Below are 11,613 nucleotides of genomic sequence, written 5' to 3' on the forward strand. Positions count from 1 at the left end.
TATTGAAAGTAAGAAAAATTTATAGGCAACATGTCTTTGTCACTAACTCTTTGCAGTGATGCAGTGTTTGCATAAAATATCTAGCATTATCTGCTAACCTTTTTCACAGAAACTCAGAAATCAAAAATAATTTTACTACTGCTATTAGCAGTATATCCTAGCAGGACCTTTGGCCTCCTTGGATTGCTAGATAAATATAATAAGGATGGAAACTGGCCATCATTGCAGAATCTTGGGAAAATTTAAAGATCTCATGATGACTTGCACCATGAAGTTAGGAAATAGCACATTCCAAGGCCAACTCAAAACAGTAAATTAAAAAAAAAATCTTTATACACACTAAAATCCTTTTCTCTATGGCAATATTTTTTCCTGTGCTCTCCTCCCTGCCATAACAACCCACATCCAGTAATTGCTTGCAGGGGAATTTCAGGAGAGATGGAGAAGATTGAGCCTCTTCAGGGAGCTTATTGAGTAATTGCATTTTTTCTTAAGAGCCCTTGATCTTGTATCATAAATCAAGCACCACTGAGTAAGGGAACAATCCTCAGATGGATCAAAGAACTCCTTATGTTTTACCTCTCAAGATTCTAATTCTTACAAAGATATGTTTTCCTCAAAGTCTAGAACACAAGATAATATAAATCCTACAGACCATATTGGAAAAAGATCTAATATTATAAAAGTTATAACACATATGGCACCAAAAGCACTTGCAACAAAGAGAAGAATAGACGAATTGGACTTCATCAAAATTAAACACTTTTGTGCATCAAAAGACACTAGGAAAAAGGCAACCCCTGGAATGGGATGTAGTATTTCCAAGTCATACATCTAATAAGAGATTAATATCCAGAATATATTAATATGCATATCTCCCCATCTTCTGTTTTGATTTCCTACATCATCACAATTCAAGTCACCCTGGGACGCTGTCAACACTGGGGAGAGAAGAGTAGGAAGAAGACCGGATGGTGGCTGAGAAGTACACTTGAGCTCAGATAGGGCTGGGGACAACTAAGTCAGCAGCAGTGGTGAATCCCAGTTAAGGCACATTTATGGTTTGTGATATCATGTCCAAAGGACTCTGACAATCAGTAGTATCAGAAGGGCCATTGAAGCGGGCAAGGCATAGCAACAGAATTCCCAAGGGAGGACTCAGTCCATACTGGGAATGAGGGTTTGTCCAAATGTGGTAAGATTTCTGTCAGTAGTTAGGGGGATATGGACAGAGAAGACAAAATACTGTCTCTAGACCCAGAGAGGCAAGTTGCCTGGAAACATACTCATCTGGTTAGTGCAAAAGATGCCTGAGATCCAGGATCGCACCCTAAGCCTTGGAGAAGACTAAGGAAAGACAGAGTAGCTACAGAGCACAAAGTACAGAGTGATGCATGAATAAATGAGTTCTGTCTCTTGGTCTAGGCCAGTACAGAGCACAGATATAAGGAGAAGTTAACACAAGGACTGAATAAGAGAATTTATTGGAAAATGTGGGTAGATAGAAGCTAGTGGGAGCTCCGCAGGCCACTACGTGGGTTTCTGGAACCTGTCTCTGAGGGACTCTGGTTTGGGGCCTACAGTTTTGTTCCTCCTGCCGGCGGTGCCTGCGCTGCATGGCGGACTGCAGACCAGGCCTGACTTCTGTCGCGCCAACCACAGGGATCTGGAGAAGAACAGTGGAAATGAGGCAGTGACTAACACTTCATCCTCTTCATTTCTTTCAGTTCCTTTCTGTTTTAGCTCTTTTCAACTGGGTGTAATGTAAAATTAAAGAATAATTTGGCTTTTAAGTAATATTTATTGAATAGCATTTGTGTGTTTCCTGACTCCCTCCACCATTCTGGATACGAGAAAGCTAAAACTCGTGCTATTTGACATATGTGGTCCAACAATGATTAACCCTAATTGAAGGGAAGCAGGTGAATGGAACCACGAATTTAATTATAGGGGGAAATACTTGTAGTGTCAGATTTTACTATATCAGATGTTTTTAAAAATATTCTCTGAGGAACTAGTTTTATTTTTTGTTGGGTTTTTTTTTTTTTTTTTTTTTTTTGAGACAGAGTCTCACTCTGTTGCCAGGGCTAGAGTGCCATGGCCTCAGCCTAGCTCACAGCAACCTCAAACTCCTCCTGCCTCAGCCTCCTGAGTAGCTGGGACTACAGGCATGTGCCGCTATGCCCAGCTAATTTTTTCTCTATAGTTTTAGTTGTCCAGCTAATTTCTTTCTATTTTTTTAGTAGAGATGGGGTCTTGCTCTTGCTCAGGCTGGTCTCAAACTCCTGAACTCAAGCGATCCTCCTGCTTCGGCCTCCCAGAGTGCTAGGATTACAGGCGTGAGCCACCGCGCCCGGCCAGGAACTAGTTTTTAATCAATCAGTTCTGCGGTCCAAACTAGCAACCAACAGAGTTTGGCTTGGCAAGTTCTGTGTTTTAAGATAATTTGAGTTACTGTGACTCAAGGCAGACTGTGTAGCGGCGTCTCCTTCCAGCAGTCTCTGCCACCTCCTGCCGAGGGTCCTTCCCTGCTGCATACATGTTTTTTTAACATGCTTTGTCCCCTGAATATGATTATCATTATCATTATTATGGTAATGATAATGACCATTGAAGTTTTCTGGTTTTTTTTTTTTTTTTTTTTTTTTTTGAGACAGAGTCTCGCTTTGTTGCCCAGGCTAGAGTGAGTGCCGTGGCGTCAGCCTAGCTCACAGCAACCTCAAACTCCTGGGCTCGAGTGATCCTTCTGCCTCAGCCTCCCTGGTAGCTGGGACTACAGGCATGCGCCACCATGCCCGGCTAATTTTTTTATATATATATCAGTTGGCCAATTAATTTCTTTCTATTTATAGTAGAGACGGGGTCTCGCTCTTGCTCAGGCTGGTTTTGAACTCCTGACCTTGAGCAATCCGCCCGCCTCGGCCTCCCAAGAGCTAGGATTACAGGCGTGAGCCACAGCGCCCGGCCAACCATTGAAGTTTTTTGACAAATAGATCTAGAGTTCTGGCATGTTGTCAAAGTCCAGCATGCTTTATCTAGTAGCAGTCCTCAAGGACGGGAAGACAGAACTGTGCAGACGTGCTTGATAAACTTGGCTCTATCACTGCCTGAGGGACATGCCTCACCCCCATCATCACAGCCCGTGTACCAGCTTCATTGCAATGACAGAAAATTGCAAATTGCCACTTGTAGATATTTTTGACTGTTGTACCCCTACTTATTTTTAAAGACTTTTTTAAAGAACAGTTTTAGATTTATAGAAAAATTAAGGAGATATTACAGATTTTCCATATATCCCACACCCAGTTTCTACAGTTATTATATTACATTAGTAGGATAAATTTTTATAATGAATGAATCAACCTTGATATATTATTAAAGTCTATACTTTACTCAGTTTCTATAGTTCTTACCGAATGTCCCACTTCAGCCTTCTGAAGTGCTGATGCGCCACTGCACCTGGCCCTATCTAACGTCTTTAAATGCAATCAATTATTTTTGTATGTTCTTTTGGGTTCTACCTTGACAATCGTATAATTTATTGAATGACTTCTCTTTTGTTTTTTTCTTCCCAATTGTTATTTGTTTATATCTTTGTTCCTGTTTCCCTGTATTACCCAAGACTTTCAATAAAAAGTTGAATAGAAATGGTGATAATGGACACCTTGTTTTATCCCAACCTTACCTGTTATGATTTTAAAAATTGCACTATTAATATATTCTGCTGTCATTTTCGTTTTGTTGATAACCTTTACAGGTTTAAAGTAGTTCCTTCTCATTCCTAGAGGTTTTCTTTTTCTTAACATGGTTGAATGTTAAATCATATCTCAGGTTGTTTCTGACTCTATTGAGATGATCATTAAGGTTTTTTTCTCCTTTACTATATTAATGTACTGAATTTCATTATTAGATCTTCAAATATAAAAAGTAGCTTTGTATATCTTGGTTATGTGCATAATAATTTTTAGACATTGTTGTTTCCATCTTAAAGTGTTTATAAAAGGATTTGTAAAATGTGTTATTATGAATTAGTTATGGTAAAATTGTCTGGCTTACTTCCTTTTCCTTTTTTGTTATTTTTTAATGGAAATATTTAAAAATATTGATTAATATATCTTTGATTGCTACAGGATTTTAAAAAAATTCTTGAGTTAGATTTGGAAAGGTAGCATTGTAAGAATTTATCTAATCAAAGCCTTGTAATTTAATGTCACTAAATCAATCATAATTCCTTATATTTTCAATTTCTGAATTTTTTAATCAATTGTCTTAATCTTTCAAACAACAAACTCATGTAAATCCTATCTATTAATTTATTAATGGTTTGCTCCCTTCTTTATTACGTTTCTATTTCCATTGTTTTGCCATTTTTTTTCTTTTTTAATATAAGCTTTTAATGTTAAACACATAAAATACTAATTATAAGTATTGAATTAGTTTCATGGAAACCTGTATTAATTTCCTATTCCTCCTAAAGCAAATCACAATACATTTGTGGCTTGAAGCAGCACCAATTTATTTTCTTACTGTTCTGGAGGACAGAAGTCCTAAATTCAAGGTATAATAAGCATGCTCTGTTCCTCCTGGGGGCTGTAGAAGAGAGGTTGTTCCCTTCTGCCTTTCTAGCTTCTGGAGGCCCCGGTTCTCCCTGGCTCGTGGGCTTCTCCTTGTATCATGTCAACCTTTCCTCTTATGACCACATCTCCTTTGTCTCTGACCACCCGTCTGCCTCTTATAAAGAACCTTATGATACATCAGGCTCATACAGATAATCCAGGATAATGTCCAATCTCAAAATCCTTAACATAATGACATCTGCAAAGTCCCCTTGGCTATGTGAGTGACATATTCAAATATAAAGTTAATCATTGGTAAATTGGATTTCTTGAGACTGTAGGTTGTTGTTACTCATCATTTCTGAAACGTTTTTGGTTATTATCACTTCAAATGCTGTCTCCTAGCACTCTGGGAGGATGAGGCGGGAGGATCGCTTGAGCTCAGGAGTTCAAGACCGGCCTGGGCAAGAGAAAGACCCCGTCTGTATTAAAAATAGAAAAAATTAGCCAGGCATGGTGGTGCATGCCCGTAGTCCCAGCTACTCAGGAGGCTGAGGCAGGAGGATACTTGAGCCCAGGAGTTTGAGGTTGCTGTGAGCTAGGCTGATGCCACGGCACTCTAGCCGTGGAGGACAGAGTGAGACCGTGTCTCAAAAAAAAAAAGGAATTTGTCTCTGATTCTTTCCTCTCTCTCCTGCTAGTAAAAATCCAATTAGACATCTATAAAAACTTATCCCTGCATCTTTTATGTCTTTTAACTTCTTTTTCCAACTTACTATCTCTCTGATGTGAATTCTAGATAAAGTTCTTTGGTTCTATTTCCAAATAGTTCTCCAATTTTTTCAGCTGTGTCTAATTTGTTATAAAACTCATCCACTGAGTTTTTTAGATAAATAATTATATTTTTACTTTTCAGAGTATTGTTTATTTTCAAATATGCGTGGTCTTTAATCATAATTTAAACTTCTTTGCCTCATGTGTGTCAGTTTTGCTCTTTAATTATTGATAAGCACCTTATAATGTGGACTCTCTTCCCTCTTTAACCAAATGCCCAACCGTGCTAAGATATACAGACACATGGACTGGTTGATTGAAAATTTAAAGTCAGCTTTATTAGTAAAATGATATACAGCAGAGAGTAGAAAAAGTTTCTGACATTCTATGAAAGAGACTACTGTTTGTAACCCATCTCTGGAAACCAGTTCTGCTTTTCTACATAAAGGTTCATAATTTTCAATATAATATACAAAATGCTAAAGGAAATCATTTATGTTTCCTAAATTAAAATATGATTTTTAATATAAACAAAGAGATTCCCAACAAATTAAAACTATAAATGAAAGACAAACACCTGATGACTTTGATAATAAATTATATTTCAAATGTTTTTTAGCTATGTTTATATTTCCATACTGTCAAAAATAGTAAGCAAAAATCTTTGGGAACACATAAAAGCCTCTTAAAGTTAAAAAAAGAAAAATAAAGCCTGGTGTTGAAAAACACAATCATTTGAATGTGAGAATGTATCTGAGATTATGAGAATTTATCTATTTGTAGATAATAAATAAGTTTCAGCCACCAAGAAATTACTTTGCTAATATCACTTGGTGAATTTTTGCTGTTTTGAGACAGTCACTCAGGATTGTGTAATTCAGCACAGCACTGCAGAACAAGGCTGGCAATGACAAGAAAAGACCAGGCGTATCAAAAGTAGGATTGTCATTTTAATTAGAATTTCTGATAAATAATGATGTGTGTACTCTAAAAAATCACTAATTGTTATTTGAAATAAAAATTTAACTGAATGTCCTTTTCCTTTTTTTCCTTAATCTGAAAAACCTCGTTTAAAAATTCTCTAATGTAACATCACTTAATATATAACATAAATATAAATTCACTATATCATTATAGCTATGCCATCAACAATGTTTCTTCCTTTCTCATTTTTCCAAATTCATGCACAAATATTACTACCTTTGATTCTTAAATAAATATATAAATAATAAATAGGTGAATAAGTTAAACTTAAAAATCATGTACAGGACCACAGAGAAAACTTAAAGTGCTTCCATATGTCCTCACAACATCCCTGTGAGGTAGGATGGTGGCTGATACTTTTCCCATTTAGAAATAAAGGAGAAACCAAGGCACAGTTGAACAGGGAATCATGGATCTTGGACAAATAAAAAATGCAAGGTTTCCAGCCAAATTTGAATGCACAGGAAAATTCATAGTCCATGTGACATCCATATTTCCGGGTGATGCTCGAAGCACCACAGTTCTAGCAAACGCATTCCGTTCTTGAAATTGGAGGGCAGATACTCGCCTAGCTTTTGACTTCAATTTTGTTCTTTGTACAAATAAATTCTTCTATTTAAAAAAATTTTTTTGTTTGGTGTACACTGAAACAAATAATTTTTTTTAAATTTAAGTTTGTCCAAGATACTGCATGGTACAATGGAGAAACTATTTGTTGTTTTACTGTAATTCAAATTTAACCAGGCACCTTGTATTTTATCTGGCAATCCTGTAATAGACCCACACAATACATGAAGTGCTGAAGTAGATTTGTTTGAAGTTTCATTGGCATCGTTACTGAGGAATTCTTGGAGAGTATGGAGAATGCATGGGTTTTTTTTTCATGATTCTTGCTTTTCAGCCCTAACAATAAATGAAATGAAAAATTTAAAGATTAACAATGATCTAATAAGGAGGAAAGTAGGGGTCTGAAACTATATTTTCTTGAAAACTTAAAACAGTCTTAGGTATTCATGTGTTAGAAATGCTCTATATTTTCAAGTATAAACAGGGAGGCTAGATAAGTTATCATCTAAAACAGGACACTTGCGAGGGGGAAAAGGAACTTTCCAGATGATACAGGACACAGGTATAAACCCAGACTGCCCTGGAGAGACTGAGATGCATGGTCTTCCAGTCATAAGTACAATAAACTCTACTATTGCTATTTTTGTTTTTTACTCAAAGAGACCTAAAAGAGATTTGCAGAAGTAGGAATTTATAGGCTGACTTTTGGACTATAGGTCTCAAGATAGATGAAGAATTTAAATTAATAAAAAACAACTTACCTCTTCAAAAATATCTGTACAACCTTCTGCACCCACTTTTCCTGGGGGTCCAGGCAGAGCTCTCTTCCATCAACAAGCTTTACACTGAAATGAGAGAAATAATTAAAATCAATATTTATATCCCCATTCAAATCATGGTTTCTTAAATATGGTCATAAAATCTAAGTCCAAAGCAACCTTCAACTACTTGGCATGGAAAGTACCATATGCAAATGCCATGTAGACAACGATTTTTCCTTTGTTTTGCTCACTACTGTATTTCCAGCAGCTAGGACTTTCCTGATTGCTTCCACCTTCCTCAGTGATAGGATTGCTAAAGCAAAAAATGCATAATGCACTTTGAAAGTACTTACATGATTTCTGAATTTTCACAGTGTGGTCCACTCTCAATCACTCTCAGCTCCTTGATAAATTTGGGGTGGAAAGGCGTGGAGTGTGTCTTTATGCACTGGCATCGAAGTTCTGTGCCCATCCTGGACAGAGCAGCAGCTGTGGAAAAAATAGAAATAACTAAGGATTGATTTTTATCAACAGACACAGCTCTGCTCGCCACGCCTCTTTAATTTCAATACGATTACTTGGGGAAGCATGACATTTCTAGCAAAGCCATTCCTAACATTGAGGGCCACATAGTCTCCTAGCCCTTGACCTCAATTTTGTTCTTTGTTTTTAAAACAGTTATTACAAACATTCTTGAATAACTTTCTCCATAAAGGATTGGAGCTGTCTTTGTGCAATATTGACATCCTCATGGTACTTTTTTCTTCCCCCTGACATCGAATATTCCTCTGGGATACCACGGTGCTGGTAAAACTAGGCAGGAACTAAGATTCTCCAATGTAAAAGTTGCCTTCAGAAAGAATTAATAGAAATATATAAATGAGTTGTGCAGATCTGAAATGGTCTGTGATGAGGGTGTCTTTAAACCCAACAGGAATTTACAGTCTGAGGCTTGTCACTAAAACACTAGATGGAGTAGAATTATCTGAGTTACCTTACTCGGTATTAGTAGATAATATGGGTAACTGTAGCCTTCAATAGGATATACTGTACATTACTGACTAATAGTAAATATATGCATACTACACAGTCTGACTTACAAGCATAGAATGTCTATATTGATCCAGCTTTATACTTTCCTAAGTTTTGTAGAAATACAGCCTTTAAAAAAACCCTTCAGTTTAACATTAATTGACTGCAAAGATTATTTTCTGTTCTGAATAAAAAGGATGTTTGTTATCACAGCATTCAGGACAGGCTTGCCATCTGGGGAGCACAGTTAGACACAGGGACTCTGCACGCAGGAGAGATGCTCTTACCTTCACACAGCGCTGCCGAGAGCAGGAAGGCTGCCAAAAGAGCCACGGCCAGCTTGGAAGTCATGTTTACACCAAGGGAGACGGTTCTTGCTGTGGTTCTCGCTGGCTTCCGTCCTAGAAGCTCTGCTGTCTCTGAGGGTTTCTGCTGAAAGGAGCGCTCCGGTGGCTTTTTATAGTATCACAACCCAGAGAACAAGTGCACCCTCATCTTTTCATTATGTCAGAGGAAATTCCACAATTTGCAACAACCCCAGCCTGTCCCCTGAGGCCAGTCCTGAGTCATCAGACTTCCCCACTGGTTCCTTCTCAAGTATTCAGCATGATAAAAGTTTCTTTGATCTGTAAGGTAATGTCATCTTAATAAACACGGCTTTAACTATTCAAGCTCCCCAGTTGCATGTATTATTGTCAATTGTGTTCCTTTTTATTTGTAGATAACCTTATCAGAGTGGTATGCCCGACAGAGTAGCAGCTGTTAGAATAAAGCCATTGCTGATTATTCTTTTTAGGGCATGATGTTTATTTAAGTAAGTGATAGGGACTGTAGTGATAGGGAAGGTAAACTAGCGGACAATTTTTATTGGGGGATGGAAATTGTGATAAGTCCTTTTCTAAACATTTCAAAGAGTTTCCAGGAACTGTTAACTGCTCTCAAGGAGTATATTACAACTGTTTAAAAGATCTGGTGTCCCAGTGTATACTAATGGAATGAAAGTGTACATACACCTGCTGCACATGGAAATAATTCAGTTCCACTAACATTTGTTGAGTAACTTTCAGAGTAATGTGGGGGGAAAGAGATGGATAAGACGTAAGTACTTATTCTTTTTTTTTTTGAGACAGAGTCTCACTTTGTTGCCCAGGCTGGAGTGAGTGCCATGGCGTCAGCCTAGCTCACAGCAACCTCAAACTCCAGGGCTCAGCGATCCTACTGCCTCAGCCTCCCGAGTAGCTGGGACTACAGGCATGCGCCACCATGCCCGGCTAATTTTTTGTATATATATTTTTAGTTGGTCAATTAATTTATTTCTATGTTTTGGTAGAGACGGGGTCTCGCTCAGGCTGGTTTCAAACTCCTGACTTTGAGCAATCCACCCGCCTTGGCCTCCCAAAGTGCTAGGATTACAGGCGTGAGCCACCACGCCCGGCAATAAGTACTTATTCTTGAAGAGTTTGGTCTATCAGAAGAAGAAAGCCATGTAAGAACCGACTCTATGACAGAGTAGAAAAGTGGTACTATTAAAAGTGGTACTATTAATAATACATTAATTCCAGGCTGGGCGCGGCATGGTGGCTCATGCCTGTAATCCTAGCACTTTGGGAGGCCGAGGCAGGCAAATCGCTCAAGGTCAGGAGCCAAAACCAGCCTGAGCAAGAGCGAGACTCTGTCTCTGCTAAAAAATTAGAAAGAAACTAATTGGCCAACTAAAAACATATGGAAGAAAATTAGCCAGGCATGGTGGTGCATGCCTGTAGTCCCAGCTACTCGGGAGGCTGAGGCAGGAGGATCGTTTGAGCCCAGGTGCTTGAGGTTGCTGTGAGCTAGGCTGACGCCCCGGCACTCTAGCCCCGGCAACAGAGACTCTGTCTCAAAGTAAATAAATAAATAAATAACAAACAATGTATTAATTCCAGCAGGGCCAAAGGGGTAGAATCTCCCAAAAGCATTCTGAGCAGGGTGTGAAAGGATGGGAGGACTCTGATAGAGGAAGATGAAGGGGACAGCACATTCCATGTAGGGACACCGTTCAAGGACACTTAAGTTGTAAAGTCGAAGTTTGCTGGCGCTCTGGGAGTGATGGGCTGGGGACCACTCGGTTCGGTGGCGATGGGTGTTTTCTAATGTGAAGGTGAGCGGTGTAAGCTCAGTGAGAGGAGCACTGTTTGGTGACTCCGGCTTTATGCTCCTGTCCAAGGAAACCAAGACTGTCCTCTGAGGACCTGCAATCACTAGCAAGAGGATGGAGTAGGAAATTTATGTGTCATAGAAAGATGGCTTTATGCCCTTGACTCCTAAAAAAAAGTCTTTTCAAGAAAGGATTTCCTTTGATAAGGAACACCAAGAAAAGGACCTTAACAATAGTAAGAATCTGTCTCCCTCTGGGCAAGTACACGCTTTATAAATAATTCAGTTTGATTTAATACTTTACTTCATTTTAGGATGTGCAATAGAGCAGTGAGTTCACCCACACTGTGAACACGCCACCGAGGGGGAATCCCATTTTCAAATGCTTTCCGAAAACATTAGTCAGTTTCTGAGCAGTTGTGTTTCTTTATCTTCCTTCAACCAGCCTAAGATGTGAGGACAAAGTATTGCACAGATTATGTTATTTATCTTCTGAAGCAAATTAAATGTTTATTCTACATAATGCAGTTTTTTATTGTTTTTAACACTACTATTTCTGAAACTTAATTATCCATTTATTCATTCAATCCGTATCATCTGCTGATGGCAGGAATCGTAGGAGACGTGAATACCGTGTGAATGAGATCTAGTTCCTAGCGTCAAGGAGTTCGCAGTCTAGTGTGGCATATGGACAGTAGCTGCACAAGCACGTAAAATACAGTGAGGAGTGTTCCAGTACAGGTGATTATGGGAAGTGCTGAAAGCAAATAAACAGGACCTCTGATGCAGTTTTGACAAATGACAGT

At 38.5% G+C, this 11,613-nt stretch overlaps 1 protein-coding gene across 1 annotated transcript; it reads right to left on the reverse strand.

Annotated features, from left to right (window-relative positions):
* Positions 1-5,646: 5,646 nt before the first annotated feature.
* Positions 5,647-9,137, reverse strand: CXCL8 (C-X-C motif chemokine ligand 8). Its single transcript, XM_012744803.2, has 4 exons — positions 8,962-9,137; positions 7,996-8,131; positions 7,643-7,726; positions 5,647-7,217 (listed from the first exon to the last, which is right to left on the reverse strand). The coding sequence occupies exons 1-4, from the start codon at positions 9,023-9,025 to the stop codon at positions 7,196-7,198; spliced, it is 306 nt and encodes a 101-aa protein (XP_012600257.1). The 5' UTR covers positions 9,026-9,137; the 3' UTR covers positions 5,647-7,195.
* Between the last annotated feature and the right edge of the window lie 2,476 nt (positions 9,138-11,613).

The sequence above is a fragment of the Microcebus murinus genome, chromosome 26 (assembly GCF_040939455.1).
Source record: "Microcebus murinus isolate Inina chromosome 26, M.murinus_Inina_mat1.0, whole genome shotgun sequence".
NCBI lineage: Eukaryota > Metazoa > Chordata > Mammalia > Primates > Cheirogaleidae > Microcebus > Microcebus murinus.